The following is a 26,960-nucleotide window of genomic DNA, read 5'->3' on the forward strand; positions in this document are numbered from 1 at the left end:
GTCCGTGGGCTGGACCAACAGCGACCATGGGGCAGCACAGCTCGGCAGGGACCAGGAGCAAAGGCCTCAGCTTCCCCAGGGAAGCGGGCAGCCCCCGCCAAGGCTCCTGCCAGTGTTTGCACCAATCGAGCTCCATTCGCAGCAGCCCCAAGGTCAGACAGCTGCTTATCAGCGCTGGCCCCCAGCCAAGGCACCCTGGGCCCCGCAGCGCAAGGGGATGCGCTCAGGGCCCCTCTGCTGCCGTCTGTTCTCTCTCACGCTTGGTATCGGGGACTCATCACAAAACACCAGCTGTCACTAACGTGCCACCATAGAACGGTGCATCCCTGGTGCAGTGACCGCAGGATCCTGGGGCTTTGCTTTGGGCTGCTCTTGGCACCTGCCCCCGTGACTGGGAGCTGGAACAGTTCTTGTCTGCAGCGGGTTTTGGGGGCTCAACTGATTATCTTGCGTTTTTCTGCAGGGCGTTGCAGGACTGATTGCAGGAGCGGTGACAAGTGTCCCCAGGGAGATCAGAGCAACCAGGAAACGGCTGATGGGACGAGCAGCGGCACGTGACCCGTGCTTGCTCTTGAGCAAACTGACGGTTACAGTCCGCGCAGACTCCTCAGCCGCATGGCGAGCCACGGTGGCTTGGACAAGAGGGGTTTATCTTCAGAGGTCACCTCTAGGCCAGTGCCACAGAGGCACCTCTACTGACACGTCTGACGTTGGCTCAGGCTGGCACCTCCAGTCCTCTGGCTGGACCTGGGGAGCTCATCTGAAGGAGGGAGTTCCCTTCAGGGGCCCTGCCCTTTTCAGATAAGAGCAGAATAAGGCTTTGTCTTCCTCTATGAGTGAGTTTTGAGGAAAACGAGTTGAACTTCCTTGTTGTCTTGGAGCTACACCCTGTGCCTGGACACATGCTGCAGGGCCAGCTGGGGTGCCGGGAGCTCCCAAAGGACTAGATGGGTTCGAGGGACCCCTTTTGAGATGCATTACAAGTGACGGTTGTCCTGTGGGGTCAGAAGATGGCTGTTGAACAGTCACAGCAATGGGTAACTGCAAAGGTTGCAAAACACACCCTCCTGCTTCCATCTTCCCGCCACTCCTGGTCCCAGACTCCTTCCCCTGGCCGGGGGGCTGACTCTGGGCTCCCAGCTTTTCCCTGCCCTGCTGGCAGCTCCTTGCCCGGCTGGGTCACTGTCCTTGAGTGCTGAGCTCTCAGTTCCTGGCTCTGGTCTGGCCATCTGTGTCCTCAGCTCTGTTTCGATCTGGAACAAACGTGGCACCCAGAGGTGACAGAAGGGACTGGAACCCAAGGGCATCCAGGCTGCCAGCCCTTGTAGGCAGGAGAGCCGAGGACTGAAAATAACCACGCAGACTTCCACTCTGATGCCAGTGGTCCAAGGAACAAGGAGAGGAGCTGGAACTTCTGGAAACCTAACACCAGGTGGTGGACAGGAGAGAGGAGATGGGGAGGTGGTGCTACGGGTTAACAGAAGCTTAGATTAAAACTGGGATAAGAACCTCTTCTGGGTTGAAGTGCATTGGCAGATCCACACAACCCACGAGCTGAGTCTGAAGCGTGTGCAGACCTTACTCAAAACCCTTGCGGCTGAAGAGCTGCTCTTGTGACCACAGGGAACTGCAACCCAGTGGCTCTGCAAGACTGAAAAAACCCACTTTTGCTCAATTTCAACCACCCCCACCCCCCCGCCGCCAAACTGCCCAACAACAACAACTACCACCCTAAAAAAAGGGAACTGCAGGGCAGTGACTGAGCTTGTTAACAGCAGACAGTGAAATCCTCACGGGCAGCCCATAGCTGGGAACTGCCTGCACCCTGTCACCCTGCGTGGGTGGAGAACGGGCACCCAGGAGAGGAAGGAGGGACAGGGGGGACAGTGCCACCACCCTGCTGGCCAGATGCTTCACTGAGGGTGTCTGCGGCTGGATCAGAGGTACTGGGTATCCCCACGGCCAGGTCTGTTTCTCCTCTGTTGCGGGGATTGGAATCAGTAATATTATAAAACAAACAAACAAACAAACCAAACGTGCTACATTGGCACTTTTTAGGACATTACTGGGATGCAGCGCGGTGTCACTGACATGGGCTGTCATGGGCACCTGGACTCCCCTGCCCAGCCCTGCAGGCAGAGGCTCCCGGCCCAACAGCAGCTGCTGTAAACGCCAGAGCAAGCGCAAGGACATGTGCTGCTGCTCCTTGTAGTTTCTCACCCAGCAGCAGCACAACAGCCCGAAGGTGGAGCCCACCCCTCTTGAAAACAGCACAGCACAACACCTCAGCGCGCTCCCGCGCAGACCAGCAACGCTGCAAACCCTTGCACACTGCAACCGCAACACCGCTGTCTTCTCCCTTCTCCCTACACATCCTCCTCCTGCGCGTCTATTCCCGTGCTCGAGATGAACAAATTCAACTCAACCGCCGTTCCCTCATGTGGTTTGATGTCAAAAGCAGGTCTCGGGAAGCTCTGCCACTCACCGCGGGGGCCGGGAGTTCCACCTGTGCTCAGCTGCGGCGTTTGGAAACCGCTGTAAGCAGCAGATGGGTGTCACTTGCTGGGAAACAATAAGTATTAAAGCACTTGCAACTGCTCAGCAAATCCTATCACGGCTGTATAAAAAAGGGTATTTCTGATTCCAGCTGTCAGCTGCCAGGCCAAAAACCCAGAGTGAGGAATACAGACACCAGGATACAGGGAGCTTAGAAAACTGCCTTTATTCTATTAGTTGTTGGAAAAATGAAAATACAGAAAGAGTTTAGTTGGCTGCAGAACAGCAAGAAGTTCACAGGTTAGGAGTCTGATCACTACATGGTAACCAAACTTACACAAAAAGTTTCTTTCTTTTTTTTTTTTTGTTTTTTGTTTTTTGTTTTGAAACTGGGTCCAGCAATGAACTTAAGGCAACTGAACAGTTCAGAAGCTTTGAGTGTGAGCAGGCTGTCTGTTCTCATCCCTACGGCACATCACGGAAAAACTCTTCCTGGGTGTGCAGACCACTCAAGTGATTCAAATGGGTCAGACACAAACGAACGGGGAAGAGGATCAGCTGCTTTCCATCGGACTTTATTTTCAAATACAGTTTCTTAAAAAACCCAGAACACCTTAACGCAGAGGTTACAAGTAACAGTATTAGGAAATCCAATTATACAAAAAATACTACATCTAAGCTGGGGTAAATAGATTTATTTTTGGTAACATACATTTAAACTGGCACTAATTACACAGTAACTAAAAGGTAACTAACATGAAACCACAGAACCCTCACTTTTCCTTAGCTGAATGGGACTTGGTCATTTCAGAGTGATCACATTTTCAAACTAATGTTTTACACCACTGAGCCATGAAAATCAGATCTTCCTAAATGTGATAGCACTGAAGCTACACTTGATTCCACATACAGCCATGTAACTGTTGTACTCAATTAGAATAGGACGTTAGTTATAAAGTAGTTACAGAGCAATCCTCTGTGTTGACAGCTTTTTCTCTTTCTAGAGAGAAGAAACGAGATAGAGAATTGTCTTCAATTAGCGCCTGGCATATCCTGTGAGTGCAGAAAAGGTTTGTTAGAGGAATGTTGAGGTTAACCTTGGGTGCACAGATGAATTTGATGCAGATTGTTATAAAAATCATGGTTGGCTTCTAAATACTGGTAGCAAGATGACTCGATTTTTAAATCTCTTAAGTAAATTATAGATAATGAAAAAGGCCAGTAATCATACACTAAGATTAATAAACAGCACTTCAAAATTACTCAAGTGCAGGGTGCTGCTTTGGCCATCTTCCTCTGGCCACATTTTATAAGAGAAGGCACCCGGACTTTTTCTTGCCACGCCGGGCTTGCAAAGCAGCTCTAGTGGCCATTTCAAAAACCTCCCTCACACCGTCTTTGGTCTTTGCTGAACACTCCATATACCCAAATGCACCAATGCGGTTTGCCATATCTCTTCCTTCTTCGGGTTTGACGGGCTCCTGCAACAGCACAAAAGCCACAGGTGAGCGCGATCCAAAGCCACAGCAACGCACACCCGCCCTCCCCTTCCCACCCAGCTTCCCAACGAAGGCAGAGGCATTTCTGGATTAAATGCGCCTAAGTAATTGGTTAGTTAATAATTAATTGCTCCCCTGAGAGTGATCCTGTAAATAATAACAGCAGGTTTAAAATGAAATTTGCTTATTTTCTCCAGGTGCAGCAGGCACTGGATTACACAGACAGGACACAGAGTTGCGTGCTGCGCCAAAGCTTGAGGGCACGATTGGTTTTCTAACACCTCTGAGCTTGAAAGCTGCAAGACTCTTTGAAACTTGAGCAAATTGTTTATTTCTGAGGAAACGTTTATGCAACTCTTTGCCACAATTGTAACAAAAGCCTATGAACAAATCCCAAAACTAACGCCTCAGTCTTTGTTTACAACAAATATTATGCAACAGGAACAATAATTCCAGGACAGAGCAGAGTATTTGCAGTCTCATACCCAAGCAGGGGGTTTCAGACACAATTGGACTATGAAACATAGTGACAGGCTCAGGAACAAGCTGCAGCACCTGTGGTTATTACCTCAAAACATTTACCCATTAAATGGTTTCATTTCATATCCTGAATATACAGAACAAAGAACAACGCAAGTGTGCGTGCACTTGATGTGTTGATGGCTGCTACTGGATTCCTTTCTACCCCAGGGATCCGGCTCTCCAGCATGGAGAGCAGCTGACTGCTAGGAACCCCATAAAGCCATGTTCATTGTTGAAAGTGCCTTTTTCTAAAAATTAAATCTCTAAATATGAAAAAATAAACACCTGATTAAAGCTAACATATACTTTCTGGTTTCTGTCACGGGGAAGTGTTCATTATGCAGCCCATAGGCAGCTGCGGCCACTCATTTAATGCTCTACAACCACTACACCTTTTTCATTCATTGTGCAACTATCAGAAAGGAACTTGCCTGCTTCATTTTGGCCAGCTCTCGTCTTGTGTGCTCGTCATTCCTCAGGTCCTTCTTGTTTCCTACCAAGATGATAGGCACATTGGGGCAGAAATGCTTCACCTCCGGGGTCCACTTCTCTGGGATGTTTTCTGAAAAACAATCAATACAAGTATGACTGTACCAAAACCCACTGCTGCGGAGAGAATTATTTTATAGCTTTTACCTGCTGCCTGAGTGGTTTTAACTTGCTAATCCACACCGATGCCTTTTTTCTACTTTTAATTTGGGAAGCAAATAGACCTGTTCTGGTATTACCAAAAAAGTCAAGCCTGCCTATGGTGATTTTAAGGTTGAAGGACGCCTAAACCCTTGGCTTCTCTACATCTCTCAGTAGCTACTTGACTAGGGTCAGCATCAGAACAGCATGCAGAATTCTAAGTAGAGCGTTACAGAATATTTTGCCTCAAGAGAAACATTTTCTTTCTCTCCGAAACTGAAGATGGGCACAACCCCGAAGTGTAACCCTGAAGCGCAAGTTTTTATGTCACTTCTTCCTTATAAAAACGCAACATCAAACAACTACTCCGAACTCTCCTATTAACTGCAGTGGAAATGCTGCTCTACGCACTAATTACAAATGCGCAGAAACAAAGACTTTGTGTAAGTCACTTGCAGATTTGCCATTTCTCCCTATATGCAGCAAATTAATCCACACTTGTACACAAGAAAACTTGAGGGCTTTTGAAAGCAAAACCTTGATAAATTCTATATAGCAGGAAGTGCTGAACAGTCCAAAACATTTGGCTTTGCCTTCAGCAGCTCTCAGACACCTGAGATTCAGCAGTGGATGTACCTGCAGGCTACATAACCGCTTTTCTTCACAAAATTCCATTCCGCTTTTGAAGAGACATTAGCTATCATGGTATTGTTTTCTTGCCTGAAATAACAACTTAGGCAAGCATTTCGAAGCCAGCTTTTGCACTACAGTCGAAACAGCAGTTCTGTGGCTGCACCCAGACACAGCAGAGCGCAGCCAGAGCCTTCCCGCTCGCTTGGGGTGTGAATTTTGAAACTAGGAATGCTGGCAGCCATTACAGCACACAAAAATATATTTTACAGCACAATTTCCAATGAGAATATAGCGACACATAGTTACAATTCAGTTAACGCTCTGCTTACCTAAACTATCAGGGCTATCAATTGAAAAACACATAAGTATAACATCGGTATCTGGATAAGAAAGCGGTCTAAGTCGATCGTAGTCTTCTTGTCCTGCTGTATCCCACAAAGCCAACTCAACCTGCAGAAGAAAGATCAAGGCAGTTAGCCAGATCACCAGGGAAGTTTTGAAGCTAGTAACCCAAGAGAAGTGGGTAAAATATCTCAGTCAACAGCACTCAAAAGGAGGAGACTACAGAACAAGCCACTTTGACAGGAGAACTATGAGAAACTTTACCTGCAATAACTCAAAAAAACTAATTTACTGCACCTTATGGGGCTTTTATTTATACCCATGACCAGTGTCAGTTCTCTGAAAGGACATAAAAGCCATCAGCAGAAAAGCAAGACAGAAGAATCGAAGGGAACTGGCTCCAAAGGGCTGGGAATTTCTCTGATAAGCATTCAAGAAATGCCCGTTTTCAGTGAAAATGGACTCTAAGTATATGCTTTTTAGGACTATTCATATTTTCAATTGGTTTACGTCTGGAACCTGTAGTGATTGAGAAATGTCAAGACTGTACCTACGTGTGCACAAGTTCATTGAAGCCCCATCACAGCAGAAATTTACACTTGCAATTTGCTTTGAAATAAACCTGATGTGTGTAAAGCAGCTTCTTACCAAGAACTGAGTAAAGCAGCTAACATTCTCAATATTTCTACTTAGAGTGGAGCTAGGGGAGAACACCCTAATAGGATTGTGTAGCACTGTAGAAGGAATAGCCAACATTTAAACTAGGAAATTTTAAAACTATAATCAAGCTCCTAAGGTATACTCTTGCTTGAGATTCTCTGATGCATCTGCCTTTGCAACAGCATGGGTTCCTTCTTGTTTAAGCTCTTATGTTCAAAAGTTTCAGGGAAAAAAACTCAGCAGCAGCTCAGATAAAGACAGGCAGGCAGAACTAGAACCCAAATGTGAGCCTGAATGTGCGATGCAACCGTCTGGTTATATTGCAAAGGTACAAAACCTTAGCTTCTCTCAGAGTCACTTCTGCATTCTCATTTGCAAATGCAAATTCGGTAGCAAATGTTCATATTTTGTACAGTGATGTCTGGGTGCTGAAATCAGCTCCTGTGGCTCTATCTAAAAAAACTACATCTCGTACCATCACCGTTTTGTCTTCATGAGGCTTCTGAACATTTCTGGCAATGCTCTTCTGGGACGACAGAGGGAAGTGGCTGTCAAACAGCACGGTCTGAAGCACCGCTCTCCTATCAACTTTTGTAACCAGGTCTTCAGAAGAAAAAGTGCTTAGATAAGGTATGTTATCTAGTTACAAAAAAATGCACCTTTTATTTCCACAACAGAAAATGCATTGCTCAAGCTGCTCATAAAATTTTTATTTAGATGCCAGCTGCACGTAGCTGATAGGGCACAACTCTGTTCAACCCATTTAGAGATGCAGAGATTTAGGCAGAAGGGAATGATAAGTTTGACTAGATAATAAGAGAGGGGAATTGATATCATGCATATTTTAACCAATAGTCCTCAGAGTCTAAGATACAATATAGAAATTGCAGAAACTATCACCTGGGGGGAAAGTATGTTCCAATATTAATCTAAAATCCTTTTTTTTTTTAACCCATTCATATAAGGGAACCAAAAGATCTTTTTAGACTAGAATAGCATGAACTACCATGACTAAACCCACAAACAACCCATGCCTGTAACAGTAGGAAATCAAATTTAACATAAAGCCCAAAACCAGCTCAAAAAGTTTTTGTTCAAATCAGGATCAAAACTGAACAGTTTCAATCCATCTGCCATTGCATCTGAACTAGAACTGACTGAAAGATGTTCTGGCTGCACCTGAACCCAGTGCAAAGGCGCATGTCGCAGCAAGAGGCGAGGCAGCGAGCTCAAATAGCTGAGCTTTCAAGGCAGGAGCTTTCTGCTTTCTGTGCTCCCAGAGTATCCCCGAAAGTGACAATTTTTACATGTCACCTATTACCTTGCATGACATAAATGCAGAAGGCAACCCAGCCAGCGTTCAGACAGCAGCCTGCTGAAAACTGCCCCTTGGAGCAGGGGTCCAGTGTGCTCGCTGGTTTGGCAAGTTTGTGGTTTGGCAAACAAAAGGAGCTGGGGTCACATGGATTGAAAACTGATTTTCAAAATATTTTAAACTAAAATGAAATATTTTAATGATTTACTGAAGTATAAACTATGAATAAAGCTCAGGGAGCTGTGGGTATGCTCGGCTGCTTTAGTATTTCAATTTGTCTAAGGTTAGAAATAGGATGTTAAACGGACACTGGATACAAGCAGGTCGTAGCAAGGCTAATATTTGTTCCACAGGAAAATGCTTAATACTTAGAAATGTATTTACAACATAAGCACTAAGCATGTGTACTAATCACTTATTAAAGAAGTGTAGAGATCTCCATGCTATTCTGAATAAATGCAAGTTCATTTTGACTGTTCCAGAAATGTACACATACCTGCTTTCCATCCACTTCAATATCTGCTACATAATTTTCAAAGACGGTGGGAACATACACTTCAGGGAACTGGTCTTTGCTAAATACAATCAGCAGACAGGTCTTTCCACAGGCACCATCACCCACTATAACCAGCTTTTTTCGAATGGCTGCCATATCTGAAAAACAAAACAACGACTTATTAATTCTTCCACTGCAGCTTTTCACTGAGATGCCAATAATTAACGAGCACTAAGTTTCCAGTTAATAAGCACTTTTAAATTGAGCCTACATGTCCATTAGAGACACAGACAGGTGTTTGGAATCACGCGAGTTGAAATTCCCATTCTTTTTTAGAAAAACATTCTCTAGAATAGTCAACACACCACTGGGCTACTGGGTGCAAAAATAACAGAAAGGAGAGGAGCCCAGCCTGGTCTGGCATTTCCTTACGCATTCTAAAGGTTCAGATGGGAATGTCCAGAGGCTGTGAGTGAGCAAGCAGCACTGCCCTAGAGCACCTTCTGAAAAGTGTCTTGTAGATAATCGAATATGAAATGCAGGGCAGTAACGTTTTCCTGTCACACCGAATTGTCTTAATGACAAAGTGCCATAAGCTGAGGAGCCGCTGCCCCTTCAGAGCACCCACGGAAGGAACTCAAGGCAACCAGTCTGTTCCTCAGGTTACAGCCACCATACTGCAAAGGGTTTTGGAAGTACGCACCCCGCTTTCCCAGACATCGCTGTTATCAGGTTGTTTTGCCTGCTATCAGCTTACAGTAAGCAAAGGGGGACATAGAGGGAGACACCACCCTGATGCTCCACAGACCTGTGCTGTTCAACATATTGATTTGTACCAGGACTATACAAATTCATGGCTTGCTCACGTGCAGCTTTGACCTCAAAAAGATGTTACAAAAGCTTCTAAAGGTTTAACAGAAGTCTAGAGTCAGGGTGGGACTGAACAAGATGATTGTGTTGGATTTATTTTGCAAACTTCTACAAAGTCACAAGTGAACCCAAATAGTACAGATAGAGACTGATTGTTCATCAACACTTCCCACAAACAAATGTGAGCGGGGTGGGGGGGATACAAAGACAGTAGAAAATGCTTCAAGTAAATGAGGTTTAAGCAAATGAGGTTCAAGGCAAGGAGCCTTAGGAACAAGAGGATGTTGTGGACACAATAAATTTATACAGGCCTAAAGGAGACTGGGCAAGTACATGGAAGAAACTTCCTGCGTGAGTTAAAGAATGCAGAAAACACATCTGCCTTAGAAAATCCCCACAGTAAAAGTACTTTGGGGCTGTGAGAGTACTTTGGAAAGCATTATACATGCGCCTGCTCTGTTCTTTCTTTTCCCTGGGCATTTACTTGCAGCCATTGTAGGAATGAGCCGGAGATTTAGGGAGGGATCTGGCTGCAAGGACTGGAATGAGGACAGACCCGTAACTACTTTCTTCTCTAGAACACGAAGGCGTTTCCAGGGGAAGCCGCTTAGTCATCACATGGAGCTTCCTGGAAATGGAGCAAATAGCAACGCCACCATAATACCTCCCATTGCATGACCAAAACAGCACGGGGGAGCACCCCTGTGAGTTAACTTTTTCCATGACAATCCCAGTACAAAGCTCTGTGAGGACGACTAGGGCTGCTGACAAGGCAAGGGCAAAACGGTACAAAGAGGCACAGAAGAGAATTAAAAGACATTGCAAAAATGTTTTCTCCTTTTCACCTCTTTTCTTCTCTGAGTAGAAAGGTAAAGCTAACCACCTAAAAGCAACCTTTAGCACTATCAGGTGGTGAAGCAGCAGTGGGTGTCACAGAGGTTCTGTACGTCTGCTCCAGGTGCAGACAGAGAAGGACCATTTCAGCACATGAAGCAGGAAGGGCTCAAGGGCTTGCAGAGCTTGTCAGACACAACTGCTCAAGTAATCCAAATCTATCTCTAAAATGAGCTTCTTTCACCTTGTAAATATATATGTTCACACACTCAAGTTATTTACCTTAGGGACTGGGGGTTATTTTTACATCTGTGGAAGGTTTTAAACGATCCAAGCTTTAAAAAGGTATTCTTTCATTTGTTTTAGATGGTTTTGAAGAGTTTCTAGCACTGGTAATATTTGATATTTGCAGAACTGAAAATCATCTGTCCTCTGTACCAAGTCAAGATCAACTACTTACAAGTTCTACCTACTCTCAGTTTTGTCTAATCTGACCTTAAAACCTGTGTTGCTGAGTCCTACAAAACCTCTGAAGCCATCTACTCCTGTGCTCCACAATATTTACTATGAGAAAATAACCCCCAATATGTAACCTCAACCTTCTTTGATGCAATGTAAGCCCACTACTGTTTATCCTGTTTGTCACAGGCATAGGAGAAAGAGAGAATTCCCTTTCCCTAGTGCCGTTGAGAATATATGCCTTCATGTAGTCTTCAGGCCAACCAATTCCAGTTTGTCTAAGCCTTCGCTGTAAATCATATTTCCTAGACCTTCCTGTTGTTCCCTGCTGGACACAGTCCAATTGGCACAAATTTACCACAGCATGGAGCCCAAAAGCTGAATCCAGTATTTCACTTAGGGCTTTACCCACATTAATTAGAGCTGAAGGATTATTTTATTGATCTTCCGGGATATACTACTGCTCAAACACCATACTGGAAGTGTCCATCTTTCCCCCCCATACCTTCCCAGAAGACAACATTGTTGATACATTCCACTTTTAACTCACAGCAACTCCCAGGTCTTTTCATTAGGACTGCTACACAGTGAGTTGTTCTCTATTCGCACAGCTGAATGTTCTGCTGTCATGCTTTTCTCCCACCTCCAAGTTCTAGTGCTGTCCTGCAGCTTAATCACAGCCCTTCTCAGGTGCCAGCCTAATAATCACGATTCCCAAGTAATTATCTAGGTCATTGATGAAACCCCACTGGACACAACGCAGGTGGATGTGGGAATGGGATAACATGTCCATCCTCAGGATCCTCCCTCCTCTCCCTCCCGTGCTGAGCACGTGTGCGACCTGCAATAGTACCCAGGGCAGGTGACCTTTCCGGCATCACCTACGGATAACTGTCTTTTTCTGTGGATTATCAGATCAACTCTGTCTTTACCTTCCTCCAAATACTTCTGTCACTCTAGATTTTTTTTTTTCAAGTGTTCCTTGTCCATTGGATCTCATTTTATGCTTTGGCTTCTACATACTTATGCCTAAAGTCTACAAGACAATTGCAATTCTGTAAAAAAAAAATCATAATTTGAAATAATGATTTCTATAAATCTCTCCCTAAAACCAACAAAAACAACAGACACCCCCCTCTAACACCAAAACACAAAACCAAAATAAACAAAAAACCCCCAAACAAACAAAAAAACCCTCCAAACAAACCAAAACAACAAGCCCCAACCCCCAACAGCCTGAAAATTATATATCTAAAAAATTATTTCAAGAGTTTTACTTGATCTCAGTACCCCTTTCCTAAGAAAAGTCCCTTGCCTGAACCCTTCGTGAGCTCTGTTGACGTTACCTGGACCCCTGTGCAGAGCGCTCTGTGAGCGGTGCCCATCAGCGGCGTGTGCTCAGCCGCCTCCTTCCCACTGCTCACCACCCACCCCGAGACTCCTCTGCTCAGCCTCTGACGTGCAGGATGGTCACCAGGACATCTCAAACCTGCTGAACGGTCCCTTCTGTCTAGTACATTGAACATCAAGCAATTCAGCTTCCCCCATCACCAGCTTCTAGAGCATCCTGTCAAGATGCTCACAGAAAGCCCCGGCTATCTTATCTTTTCTTGGTGACCTATGGCACTCTCACCTTTTTTACTTTAGTTTCACCTTCCAGAGCATTACCAGTGAATAATTCCCTCTGCATAATGTCCTTGGAGCAAATATGTTGTATACAATTCATTTCAGGATGCAAAGATCACCACTGTTATCCTTGGAGCCTTCACTTGTCTCCAAAGCCCTAGCACCTGCTCTTGCTTCGCTCACCTCAGGCATTAACCTGGGCATGTAGCACAGGCCAAGGTTCCTTTGTTTATGGACCTCAACAGATTTTCAGAAACAGCTCAGATTATAAATGCTGGGTAGACAGAGGTGGCTCAGGATGCCAGGTCTGATCATGGGACAGACCCCTCCATCAACCTCAGAAGTCACCAAACATCACAGCCACTCATTCCTGGACACTAGTGATTACAAACTCTACAGCTTCACGGTACTTGAAGTTTCTTCTCTGCTGATGAGGTTGAACCCTTATTTGCTGCCAGAACAATATATTTCAGTTCTGTTCAACATGTGGATGTTCAAGGGTGGAATGCTGCTGCTGGGCCTGCACCAGCTTTCTTCTTACAACAGACTCATCTCCATAGTGCTGGAGGCCTCCGTGCACACAGAAACTGTCCTAGTGCTGCTACAATGTCCCAAACCCCCATCTGTGGTCTCCAAATTTTAGCAGATATCTGGCCACAGCAACAGCCTCCTGCAATCCACGCATTAGCATATTTACAATAATAAATTCCTAATTTAGAGAATTCAGTGTACAGATCAGCATCTTTTATCAAATTATTTTTAGATAAAATAAAAACATTCCTATCCAGTGGGGAGCTGTAAGTGATCGTCAGGTCTGGCAAATACTCAGACGTACAGTACTCACATTACATGCAAGTCAGTATTTGCTGCAGTACAGCCTGTCACTAGTGAGTATGTGTCTACATTCAGAGGTTAAAAAAATGCCAAACTATATGAACTACCTAAGAGGATATTACAAATAGACCAAATACAAGGTACTACTGCCTCACTGTAACTGAACATGTATTACACATTCATCCTTTTATGCAATGCATAGAGTAGGGAGAGACCAATAAATCCCGAAAGCTGCTGGAACAGCATCACTGACGATGCACACAGAACATTGAGCAAGAAATATTCTACCCCAATTAGTGCAGCAGAATGGCTGCAGTGACCTTCTAGGGCAGGGCTGTCAAACGTATTTTCACCAGCACCACATCAACCTCGCCGCTGTCTTCAAAGGGCCAAATGTCATTTTAGGACTGTACATGGACAATGGCTGGTCTAGAGGAATCTGTGCCGTCTTCTGCAGCAAGATGACAGATCTGCAGTTTTTCCTACTCTTAAATGAACCACTCCTCCCACATTTGCATTTACGGGTTTCTTAAAACCAGCTAGTCTGCTAGATTCAAAGTGGAAACTCTCACAACATGAGTCAAGTGACTCATCTGAATGGAAGAGATTCAATTATGACATTTCCTCAACCTAGGCCAGGGCCTTTCACGGGTATTACAAGAGCTTTAGACATCGTTTACTCAATCCCAATAACATCACAGGAGGTTACAACACAAGGAGCTCCTGTTTGCTGAGAGCTGCCACACTAATATCCTTGTTACATGAGGCTGCTATTTCTAAGTGCAGTGACGCTCCAAGACTCACGCAGCATAAAGCCTTGCTTGTTAAGGGAATCTAGCAAATACTCCAGAAGAATGATAAATAGGGAAAATATTTTTTTTCCATGTTTTAAATGCATTCCCCCCAAGTATTGTTTACTGCAATGGAATTGCCTCTTCAGCATGCTACGTATTTTTCCAAAGAACATTTCCAGTGCCTCCTCTCCTACAAATCCCAAGGCCACACAGCACGAGTGAGAACTATGGACATACTGTTGACATTCTGAAGTTGGATAAGCTGGTAACAAACATGCCAGGTTTGCCTGTGGATCTCATCCTGGAGAAAGTAATAAAGTGAGAGAAACAGCCCTTTACCATCACATAGGCATCCCAACTAGACTTAATGTCAATTACCAGTCAACTACTAGCAAATTTCTATTGCCTGCTATGCCATACCAGCAGATACCTTGTATAATGCATAGTTTTGTCCAAAAAGATCTGCATGACTGCATATGTTAGCAAGAACTCAGAAAAAACAGTTCAGCAGGACCATTAACGATGTTTCTGATGCTGAGGGGGAAATATCTTTTAAATTCTCTCCCACCTAATCTTGCTGAAGTCCTTCAAACCAAAATGTTGGCGAGGGTTTTGAAACCTTGTAGAGGCTCTTTTGCCCCTGTCCCCTCTACACTCGGTGCTCGCAGGGTTTGCAGCTGAGCACTCCCAGCCTGCTCCTCTTCTCAAATGCTGCACTTCCCCTGCCCTGGGCCAGCGGGAGGAACCAGAGCAAGGCTGAGGGACCAGAAGATGAAGCTTTGCTCAAGCGTCCCCCATCCTGACCAGTCAAGCCCTGCCCTCTACCTACCACAGAGGAGAACTGCCTCTGCACCAGGATCTGCAGTTATTCTTAAAATATGCTCACTTTTGTTCAAGCTTGAGTGGGAGGAGGAACGAGTTTCCCCAAGGACTCCAGTGATGAAGACGACATGGATGAACAGGCTTTCTCCACAGTTTTCTTCTGGTTGTTTAGCAAAGTCTGGCATAAAAACCGAGAACCACCAAAACAGTTTGGAGCAGAAAGCAGATCAGCCCAAAAAGCAAATAGCTCTGCTTTTAGGGCAGCTGCATACAGACAGTGAGGAAACTGGAGCATTTGGGTGGGAGAAATGGTCCAAAGACCATGAGCAGAAAATGGGGAGGGTGCAGGCGAACAGGCCAGGAGGAGGACAGCAGAAGGACATAACCGCTCCAACCTACCCTCCTCTAGTGCAGAAGCCACGGTTCCCACATCTCCCAGCTGCTTATTTGCCAACAGGAGGTGAATGTCTCAAAACCTTCTCCTTCATGGAAGTACCAATGGAAAATGTCAGCAACCATATATTCTGTACTTTTTTTCCCTCCACTACACTTCTCATTAGTGAAAGTATGTACAAACAAATGTCAGAAATTTTGCAGTTTGCTGTTGAAATGCTATCCATGTTACTTTAAATCAGCTCCTCTGAGCATACGTAATCCCATATGTGCTATTTTTTTTTCTACATAACCCACACAGGATGGGCTATGCTCTTAAATAGCAACAGTTGTGAAGTAAAGGAAACTATGACCCTAATTCACCTCTTGCAGAAGTTGCAAAATGGGTAGCAAACAACCACGGGACTGCAGTCAATCACATGAAGGAGTTAGATACATCCTATGCTTCTGTTACAGGTTCCTAAAAAGTCCTGGAAGAACTACACACACTAAACCATGCAGCAAGTGACCACTTACTTATTGTCTTTATTTCTAAAGACATCCAGAATAGAACCCACCTGTACAGCTGCACTGCAAATAAAGACACATGAACTCCATGCCCAGAGTAATCATGCTCACTTGGTACCATATACAACTTGAAATCAAGTATTACTGGGGTACAAATACAGTTCAATTACAAGCCAATGGAATACAAACACTAAAAACGTGAATGCAGTCACCACTATAAAGGAGACAGTAAGCACAGCTTATTTCAATAACACTTACTTAATTCTGTGCAAATCTGCCTGTGGACACATGCATTCATAAACTGATAAGCCACATTATTTACAGCATTGCTAACAAGGCCTTTGGGAAACAACTATATTTATATTCCTTACAGCATCCAGCACATAAAGCAGTTTGACAGTACTGCAGAATAGACCTATTTCCAACTATGGTTCTATGTGGGAGCAGTTGCTAAGAAAAAGATAGCTGATGGGGTTTTTTTTTGGAGGGTTACATATGAAATTTAACACTTGAAAAAAGTTCCAAAACTGGCAAAGCACAGGGCAGGCTACTGACATTGCACATTAAATGTAATCCATGACGAAACAGAAATTATCTATTGTAAGACTGAGGTACAACTGAAAAAATAACACAGAAGGTCAGTGTAGTATCCAACAGGATTAAAATACTGGACACAGGTCCTTCAGGAAGGTCCTTGGACAGGGCGAGCAGAGCATTCAGCTTTCTGCCAGCAGCTTATTCAGACTGCGTGCTAACTAGGCTCCAGCCCAGCAAGTTTTACTAGTTCACAAAAAGTGCTTTGCACGCATAGCCGTGCAATTCCAGAGCCAGTTTTAAATTGGGAGCACTATAACCGTGTTACAACCCTGGCCAATAAACTTCATCAGGTGTCAGCTAACTCCACAAATAACCAGCTCAAGCCTCTTTGTACCACATCACCAGAACCCGGAGCAGGGTCAGCTTAACTGCATTAGGTCTTAACAACATTGGTTCAGTGCCAGCCCCGGTGAACCCTTAACGACCGATGAATTTTATATAGTCATAAAGAGTTATCCAGAGGTACAACACTGGTGTTTAATAGGCATACGCATACAATGCATTTCAGTTAGCACACAGTCTGTTGTTTATCCTGCCTCTATGATGGCTGCGATGGGGCAGGTGATACCTCATCCAGCATAAAGCCTGCCAAGCGCAAAATTTTTGAGGAAACCTGAATCGGCAGCCAGTACTAGATCCGTGTTGTGTGCCATGCGGACACAGAACGTCTAATCTGAGATATCATGTGAAGCCTCAAAGCTGGATTCATCCTATCAAATTACAGCCTTTGCCCTTGCTCTCCTCTTCAGGATAGATCTTGTATGACAACATACAATTTATCTGACTCTCAAAGAAAACTGCTTTTGATTCTGATAAATTTTCTTGATTTCTAACCACCACAGGAAAGAGCAAAACATTTTGCTTTGCGCGCTTTCGCTGTACAGCCCACCTGCCCATGCTTTGCAGAAATAACACCTCAGCACCATCAAACTCTCCCAGGAACACACAAACTATCTTCTAACACCCAAGCTGTGAGCTGTGCAGCCCTCTACACCCAGCATTATGTCCTGCAAGCAGCTCCAGCACAAACACCGACCAGGGAACCAACTTGTCCCTGCAGCTAAACTTATATTTCCTACATATAAAGACCCCCAGACCATCCTTCACTACAGGCCTACACACATATAAAAATGGGTGCATGGGCTTGGGACTTTGGTCTCTCCACCTCAGCGCCTGGCATTCAGGACCAGCTTAGGAGTGGATTCCTACAGAAAAAAGGTGGAAAAAAGAGTGAGAAACTTCGCCCTCCGTGCCCTCCAGTCTCCAACCATTTCAGCTCAGGATCTTCTTAGGTCAGATGTGGTGCCCATGAATTTGGTAACCTCAGATTTCTCTTCCATGAGCTTGCCCAGACTCCCTTTGAACCCATGTAAACTTCCAGCACTCACAATATCCTGTTGAAGGGAGTTCCCACAGCCTAATTACATATTGTGTATAAAGCCACTTCCTTCAAATTCAGGATTGTCCCTGTAAGGTTCTTTTACTGCCTCCTAACTCCCAAATGAGAGAACAAAATGAGAGTGAACAATTTATGTCTCTCACTCTCTTTCTGCTGCTCACGTAACAGACCTTCCAGACTGCAGCATCCTACCATAGAGTTGCAGTGTTTTTTGGTGGTGGTGGGTTTTTTTTTTAAATACCTTCACACCTTCGACAGCAGCGACTGCCTGATCTGTCAGCTGGCTGCTCTTAGCATAAGGAGTAATAAAGCTGTAGGGTGTCACAGTGCTTCAGCCAGGAGGGCCCTTGGAAGCCTGGCAGCACAGCACCATGTACCTTCCCACCCCACACCATCCCCCAGGGGCAGCGGGGCTGCTGCAGCCCAGAGACGCCCGTTTTGACAAGGGTGTGCTGTTAGACCCACTCAGCCCGTATCAGAGAACCACACCCTGAGCTGCGTTTCAAGTGCAAACAAGCAGCAGCTGGGCCATTCCCCGTACACCTTTCACTCTTTGCACTGACTCAAGCAGGGACTAGCTTGACTTTAACAGGTGATAACAGAGAATCCCCTACTGTGCTTCTTGATCCAGCAGTTAGTTACATTTTCTGCATTACTGATGGGGCTTTATTTGTCACTTCCTTGTTTATTTGGCCTCCTCATACTGATATTTTGTGTTTCTTCCAGGTGATTGGTAAGAAATACAGCCCAAGAGCTAACTCCTTCATGTTCTTGCTAGACACAGATGCACTGCAGTCTCCACTTGCCTTTTAAAGTGTCCTCTTTCTACTAAATTTAATATGAACCATATTGATTTTCTATTGCCTTAGTTTCTCACTGAAAATGACATGCAATTACTATCAAGTGTCAGCTGAAGGCTAAGATGAACACCTGTACTTAAGAACCAAACTGAAACAATTAACACTAATTGTTTCTATTTCCCCCAGTCCAGGTTGAGTGACATTGCCTTAATTCTTTCCTGAACACTTTGTTACTTATTCCATTATTGTACCTGGGATTGATACCTTAGTCTGATGGGATTATAATCATTAAGGTTGTCCTACTTCTCTTTATTATTACTGCATATTAGCATTCTTTCAGATTCCTTAAACTGCTGCAGTATGTAAAGAACTTTCTGGAAAAATTATGTAAAACCCCTCCATTCTCAGGCCAGAGATCTTCAGAGCTGAGTTACGAATCAAAACAGAGGTGTCAATTACCAAGCCTGGCCAGATTAGGCCTGCAACACCATTCCATCTTTCCTTTATTTTATTTTTTTTTTTAATTTAAGGAGATAATCAAAATACCTGATTACAGAGAAGTTCCCTGTGTAGAGATAAATAACTTGTGCAAGGTAGGAAACCAGAGAGAAAGAAATGCTCAGCTCTCACATAAGATCACCAGTGGAACCTGCACAGCTTGACATACATAAATGACCCAAAACCGCGAGGACAAATAGCAATACAATAAAATTTACTGGTGATGCCAAGATGTTCAGGTAATAAAGGCAAGGGCTTACTGTGATAAATTTCAGAACCTTAACAGGCTCTGTGGCTAAGCAATAAAATTTGAAATAGATAAATGTGCAGTGATATATGAGGTAAAAACCAGATTCAACTTCTGATATGAAATGATGGACTGGCAGCTGATTGCTGCTATTCCAGGGTTATATAGTTAATTCCTTTGAAATACAAGCTCAACACTCTGAAGAGCTATTAAAAATAAAAATAATAAAAAAAAAATCATCACACGTCACACTAAAAATTCCAGTATTAAGAATTAGGAAAAATGAACAAATCAGGAATCATTAAGCTGACACAGGAATGCCCAAGCACACCTACATCTTTTGACTCTTGTGTGCAGTTGTGATCCTCCCCATGTCAAAAGGCTACAAAGGAACTGGAAGTGACTCAGAGCAGAGCAACACAGATAATTAACTATAGCACAGCATCCATATGAAGAACAACTATGGCAGAACTGGAAAAAGGACAATCTGGAAGAGACACAACCAAGGAAGAAAACAACTACAGTCTCTTCTCTAAGATCCTAAGCAGTGGTGAGAAAAGCTGGTGCCTGAGCGTTCAGTCGGTAAAACAAGGACAAGGGCACAGGGGACGAGGCAGGTTCATGGCAGGGCACACAGCAAGGCTTCACTGTTTGTGACACATTTCAACTCTTCAGGCTCATCATTTCTTTGCCATAAGTTTCTCTTTGAGCTCCCTTTTTCTCCCAGTTACTCTTCGTGCTTTTGACTTTGTGTTTTATATTTCTACTTCCAGTTTTTACTTTTCTCCATTTCATCTGTAGGGCTTACTTGCATTGTTTTTTTTAAGTGCAAACAAAACAGATGCCTCTATTTCCTTTCCAAGTCAGGTTATTTAGTTTGTTTTCAACACTTGATTGGGGAAAAATATCACAAAAGTAGGTTCCTGAAATGTTTTTTTTTTTAAGCCTGTTTACGCCAAAATTGTTAGAAACTAAACCAGCAATATGTGCAAGCAAAACTCTCTGTCTTAACATTGTCATAATGCATCCTGTTTTGCAAACTCCAAACTTAGCAAGGTCCTCCTGGTCTACTACAAGTTTTCTTTGTTCTCAGCTACCTGCAAAGTTCACCCCTATGCTGTTCACCTCCCTTTTTCTATACAATTAGTAAATTAATACCATTTCAGAACCCAGGAAAGAAGTCTAATTACAGCACTTCTCCCCTGCCTTACTCTATCTACCATGACAAGTCCCTGTTCCAAGGCTGAAGGCAAAGCTGGGACTATGGGGTCAGAAAGCTTTATTTTGTCCCCAGGACCCATGGCTGCCATTGCCATCCTTCCACACACACTTCACATTCTTGTTACTTTGCCACTGCTGGCTAGATCCTTGTTATCTGTAGGTACGATGACTTACGAGAGCACTTATCTTATGCAATACCGAGTCCCAAGATTACTTTGAGCAAAATGAGATTAGGGCTTAATATTGAGGTAATTATAGTAGATCAGTGGATTTCCACTCCTGTGCAACCTGCAAAACACTTGACATTTGTGACATTATTTCTTGGAATCCCCTTTGTCCAGAGACCCCCAGCATGTCAAAGAGGACACGGGCAACCACGCGTTGAACAAGGCAGGTTCTGCTTGGCTGAGGTCACGGTCTTTAGGCATCCACCAGTGCCCCAGAGCTGGCAGCAAAAGCACACACGGACAAGAGAAACTAAACCCAACTCTTTCTGTACGCAGAGCTGGCGCTCTGACCTGCGTTCCTCCTCTTCTCCCACCACAAGACACCTGTTGAGATTGCGCTGGTTCAGATCGAACACCCATCAAGCCCAGCACCCTGCCTGACACATGCAAGGTTCTCAGATGACAAACATAGAGCAGAAGCAGCAGCAAATGTATTGATACCCCTGCAAGTTTACTTTCTCAGTTTCCAGCTTGGGGGTATTCTCAGGTTTTTTTCTCTTTGTGCTCAACAGTCAGTTTGACAGCATTTTCTCCTGTGATTTCATCTATTGGATTCTGAAGCCATGTAAACCATTTTCATTCAAAACAATTTGCGGTGTGCAGTCTGCGGTATCTGTACAGACTGCAGGAGAGGCACCACTGGTGCTGATCTAGATCAGACTGGGCTCAGTCATGTCTCTGCCAAGCTGGAGGGTTCAAATCTTTTTAAGCATCCCTTCTATGGAATTCATTCCTTACCCCGATCATTCTTCTCAGCCTCTTCTTTGCTTTTCCAGTTGCACTGTATCTCAAGGCCATCTTCCTTCACACAAACCCATGGCAATCATTGTGCTAAGAACTGAGCGCCATGATGCTATCCCCTGTTTTCTTCTTTATTCCTTTCCCCAAAGCCCCTCACCTGCGCTCATATGATCACTGTTGAACATTAAACTCACATTTTCACAGAATTATGACAAGCTATTCCTCCTAAGTGGCAATAATTAACTTTTACCCCATCATTGCATTAAAAAAAGGCTAAGATACATGCGCCCCGCCCCCCCACCCCCCCGCCTTGTATTTATTTGGCACAAATTTCATTCGACATTTCACTGCCTGTCATTCGGTCTCAGAAGGCTAAGATGCAATTCTCCCTAGTCAGCCCTTGTCTTTTCTTCCCTTACTACTCAATGCCTTTCTCACCAGACCATTTGTGAGTACACTGAACAGCAGAGGTGCAGCACAGATCCCTATTCTTCTCTTGTCCCAAACTTCCCTTCTCTGTGCTTGCCAAGTCATTCAAAAACTTCAGTAGATTTAATCAGCACTGTTTCCTTCGCAAAAGCCATGTTGACTTTCTCCCACCTTAAATTGTCGGTCCATCTGTTTACTTTCCTTTTTTTTTTTTTAAAAATGTGTTTTTAAGAAGGGCGCTGAACTCTGTAATATCCTGCTGAACTGCTGCCTTGCAAGCCATCTTCTACTTCCCCGGCTTCAAGGTATTAAGTAAAAAGTTACACAGCATAATTAATAATTCAGTCATTTCATCCCCGAGCTTCCTTTGGAACACTTCGGCAAGCACCATCTGGCCTTGGCATTTTGCAACTATATTTATCATTTTGCTCTAAAAACTTATTTGCTGACACTTCAAGCAGAGACAGATTGTCCAATGAGTCCTGTTCCCTATAAAGAGAATTTCTGGCATAGGAACCTCTTTGGACTCCTCCACAGTAAACAGGAATGCACATAAGTCATTTAACTTTCTACTGATGGCTCCATCATCAAATATTTCTTTCCCTTCTTCATCGTCTATTGGCCTTCTAGACTCCAACAACCTTCCTGCTTGGAAAAGAAATGTTTTTTGCTATTAGTATGATGTTGCTCAGAGCCTTTCTGGCAGTTCCTTATATTTTTCATTTGACTTGCTAGAGTTCACGTTCCTATTTACTTTTCTGGTCAACTTCATGACTTGAACTTTCTGAAGGCTGTGTTCTTATTTCTAATACTTTCTTTATCCCAAACGACATGCTCATTCTCATCTGTCAACATTCCACAGTATAATTTAAAATCTTCCCAACAACATTTTCAATTTCAAGCACAGAAGCCTAGTTCTGCTGTGGTTTACATGGAACCCAGCCTTTCCAAACAGCTTTTGGACTGAGGTTCAAAAAAACAGCCAATTCACTTTGTCAGGACGAAGTCAAGATCCTATTGTAAGAGGATCTTCTTATCTCGCACAACTTCAACTGAACAGAGGGTGAAGGTGAAGAACAAAGAGCCTCCAGGTGTAGAGTATAAGAAAAATGAAACATTAGCGAAGAATGCAAACAGAGGTAACTTGTACTTGGAGAGCTGCGAGTTTTTTCAAACTAGTGATGCAGGCAAAGACAACCTTCTTTAAAGCTGCGAGGATGAGGAATCACTTTGTCCACATCCACACCTAGAGATCTGCTCCAAATGCGACAGTTCGATCAGTTAGTACATGGTCAGGGGAGTCAGAACTACCTATTGTTGCAAAGCACTGCTAATTAACTGAGCAAAGAGACTGAATGAAGCCCTTTTTCTGAATAAAAACAACAACAAATGAAAACCCCCAAACTGTCAGAGCTCGAGGTAAAAAAAAGCCCGTGGGCACAGAGCCCAGTTTTGCTTGGTATACTAGTGACTCTCCATCCATTCGTTCTACCAGGGACCTTGGTCATGAAGACCGGTCAGAGAAGGACAGTGAACCTTGTTCTGATTAGTTTAATTAGGTGATTCACTTAGAAAGGACTTGCTGTTAGTTGTGTGTATGCAACAGTGGATAGCAAAGATTGTAACTAAAAGGTTGCCTATGGATATCTTAGTTCTTTTACTGTCCCAAGCGCCCTTCTCAAGTGAAAATATCGTGATAGGAAAAGGATAGAAGAGAGGATGTCCTGACACATCAGAGCTGCTCTACCAACCCCAATTATGCTTTTGTTCACAGATCAGAATGAGGTGAGAACAGAGATCATATCAAGGCTAGAAGGCACCTGGACACCCAACAGTGGTGTAAAATGGCTTAAAGCAATGATAACAAGCATACTGAAGACAGTCTTTGGGGATATTTGTGCTTATTTTTAAGATGATCCCAAAAGTAATAGGGAACTACTGCTTGCTACTCAGCTGCCTAGCTATTTATAACATCCCCTGTGGCAGGAGAGGAATCCCACCAATACACAAGCAGCAGAGGATTTTCATGGTGCATCCAGGTGTGCACGTTTGCACAGCTGTATCTCTGCGGCAGAAGGGGAGCTGCCATCAGGTGCATCTACTTCATGCAGCACTGTTCTGTATTATGGTGTTTCACCCTTATTACTTGTCTACTAGGACAGACTCACCATGAATCAATTTCAGATTTAAAGGGCATGCTGGCTCACCTTTATCGACATACTGACTTCCTCACACTCACTGATTAAACTTTTCCTCCCCATTAGCTGAACTGCATTTGAAGACAAGTTGTAAGAGAACAGAACGGTACATGAGAGCTTGAAAGGATGTGGAATAACACGTAAGATAGATTACAATTCAGTGTAAAAGTGTCTGAGTAGAAGCTTGGAAAGAACCTAATGATATCAGAGCAGCAGGGAATAAAATATTACAGAGAGACTCAATGAGAAGATCCATAGGCTAGCGAGAAGGTAGTAGTCAAGGTTGGAAATTTCTAGGGCTGAGTGGAGAGCAGAGATGGCATAAGGACAAGCCAACAGGACTTGGGGCAACATTAATACATTGAGGGGAAAAAGATGAAGTGTAAAAAGTAGGAAAAACACAAGTTACGATTTAAAAATGCATAAGGACAATGATATTTCCAAGCCCCTAACTATCAATTTGTTTTTATTTGGAATTTGCTTATCTGAAGAGCCATCGCTAGTCCTGCATCCTGGTGGCGGTTAAGATCATTTAGGATGTTTTTACTGTCAATTCCTGGCTCAGAGAACTCCCCGCCTCTGGCGCTCAGTTGCTGTGGCACTCGGCCAGAGCGTAAGTTTGGTGAACTACGAGGGATAACATAATAGTTGCTCAGCTTAGCTCTCTGCCTACATTTCTTTTGCCCCTTGTGTGAAGGTGCATTTATGTGTTGAGAAATTATTAAAAAAAAATAACCCCAAACACATATTCTAGTGTTAAATGATACAAATCACCCATTAAAATTAATTTATGTCAAGCATTTATGCTGAATATGCTGTCAAGCATTCCAGTGAACTAATTAAAATGAAATAAGGCTAATGGCAACTTTTTTTTTTTTTTTAAACATGCAACCTTGGTCCAAATCAGAGCCAAAATTAGTCTGCGTATTTGAAACAGAAATGCCAGTGTTGTGTAGCTGGAGATGTGGGTAAGGCCAGAACAGGGCAGGACGAGGGCACACACAGATGCATTAAAAGAGCCTTCAACAGAAAGGAAAAATTTTCACGAACAATCTTTTCTGGGGGGGGAGACACTTCATATTTCCCTACTGAAAAAAAAAATCCCCCATAAGGCTATTGGAGAGTCTAATAGTTTGAGCCACAAACAACATTTAGGACAAGTAAAACTAATTTTTGAGATTTCTGAGATAAAAAGAGAGTTATAAAAGTTTGTTTTTAGAAGACATGCACTGTCTTAAAAATCATACAAACAGAATTGTCACCTAGCCTAAGCTCTGGGGGGAAAAAAGGCAACAATAAACCTAACATTCCCTAGGAAGGTCTTAGGATTTAGTTTTCTCCCAATCCTGCATCACATACAGAAAGAGCACGTGGGAAGCGCTGCTTGTGAAGGGTTCCCTGCCACAAACAGGTGAACTGTACTGGGAGCGAAACAAAAGCTGGATATGAGGCAGCAACTAAAAACAAACAACCCCCCCATTCCAGATACCTCACAGAGACAGACTTAAAGGGATATCAAAGTAGCTATGGCATCATTTCGCTGGGGACAATACTTTTCCCCGAGTCTCTCTAATAACTTGAGCTCTGTGAATCTCTAAAATGAGTTTTGCGGGGCTATTTCAGAGCCAAACACAACTGAAGTGGTCTCAAGGCTCCTGTTGCCCCTGAAGGAACGGGCTTCTTGGCAAAGAAGGTTTAGGTAGCAGATAATTTGAAGCTGGGCAATTTTCAGTCTAAGGTAAGGCTGTTGTGCCACATGAAGCTAGATGCGCTACCAGCTCATTTCAACCCCAAACTGAGCTCTTTGCTACACACTTGCCTGTGTGCCCTCAGCCTGCTGAGGCTGCACCGGCTTCGGCTGCCGTAAGAAAAAATCCCTAACAAAACCAAACCAAAAAACCCACCAAAATTAAAAGTTTGTAGTTCTACTCCAAAAGGCTTTTTCTGGCCCAGCTGAAGGTTTAACCGCCAGCAAGCCCCGGGAAGCGCTTCCGCAGGAGCTGCGGGCTCGGCCCGGCCCCGCGCAGCTGGCGGGACACGCGCGGAGCCCCGCGTGCCCCACGCGCGAGGCGCGGCCGAGGCCCCGCTCACCCCCGGCCCCGCGCTCCGGCGTGGCGGCGCCTCCCGCGCGCCGGGGTGACGTCACCACAACAAGCTGCCAGTCAGCCGGGTCACCCCCACCGCCCGGTACCCACTCGTGTCACACCCCACAGTGGGGGAGGAGAGGGGGGCAGCACCGCCTCCGCACCGCCCACGGCGGAGCTGGCGGGAGCGGGGTCCCCGCCGCGGCCCAGGCGCCGAGGGCCAGGCGAGGCGCGGGCGGTTCCAGCCGGGGAGCCCCCGGGGCCGCGCCCCAGCGCACCCGGCCCCCCCCTCCCCGCTCCCGCCGCCCGGAAAAGGCCCCGTTAGCGGCCCCGGAAACTTGGGGGCTCTCAGGGGGGTGGCCGTGCCGCCGCATACGCCCTCCCCTTTTGTGCGCGCGATGCCGCCCGGACGCGGCGGCGAAAGGCCCGGCCCGGCCCGTCCGCCCCCGCCGGCAGGCCGCGGCGCGGGTTCCCGGCGGGGGCGGGCGGGCCCCACCCGGCGGCAGCAGCGATGGCGGCGCCGAGAAAAGGGGGGAGGGGGAGAGCCGGTGAGACGTGCATTCCCCCACCCCGGGCAGCGGAGAGCCCCTCCCGGTACCTGCGGCCTGCGCTGGGTCTCGCTCCCGCCGCTTCCTGCTCCACAGGCCCGAGCTCGAGCAGCGGCGAACGGAAACGGGCGGGGCGGGGGCGTGCGCGCTCACCGGCCCGGCGCGACGCGGCGCTGCGCTCCTCAGCCCGGCCCCTCCCGGCCCCGCCCGCCTCCGGACCGCGCGCGCGCGCGCCCCCG

The 26,960-nt window shown here is 45.1% G+C and overlaps 1 protein-coding gene across 1 annotated transcript; it reads right to left on the reverse strand.

Annotated features, from left to right (window-relative positions):
* Positions 1-2,697: 2,697 nt before the first annotated feature.
* RHOA (ras homolog family member A) lies at positions 2,698-26,919 on the reverse strand. Its single transcript, XM_080350508.1, has 5 exons — positions 26,772-26,919; positions 8,594-8,751; positions 6,110-6,230; positions 4,949-5,079; positions 2,698-3,977 (listed from the first exon to the last, which is right to left on the reverse strand). The coding sequence occupies exons 2-5, from the start codon at positions 8,747-8,749 to the stop codon at positions 3,804-3,806; spliced, it is 582 nt and encodes a 193-aa protein (XP_080206634.1). The 5' UTR covers positions 8,750-8,751; positions 26,772-26,919; the 3' UTR covers positions 2,698-3,803.
* Between the last annotated feature and the right edge of the window lie 41 nt (positions 26,920-26,960).

The sequence above is a fragment of the Nesoenas mayeri genome, assembly GCF_963082525.1.
Source record: "Nesoenas mayeri genome assembly, chromosome: 10".
Lineage (NCBI taxonomy): Eukaryota > Metazoa > Chordata > Aves > Columbiformes > Columbidae > Nesoenas > Nesoenas mayeri.

Excerpts from the sequence above, each read along its gene's own strand:
- RHOA (XM_080350508.1), bottom strand. The coding sequence starts at position 8,749 with ATGGCAGCCATTCGAAAAAAGCTGGTTATAGTGGGTGATGGTGCCTGT. Across the intron at positions 6,231-8,593 it reads TTGAAGTGGATGGAAAGCAG|GTTGAGTTGGCTTTGTGGGA; the intron begins GTATGTGTACAT and ends TTTCTTCTGCAG. Across the intron at positions 5,080-6,109 it reads TGATAGCCCTGATAGTTTAG|AAAACATCCCAGAGAAGTGG; the intron begins GTAAGCAGAGCG and ends ATTGTTTTTCAG.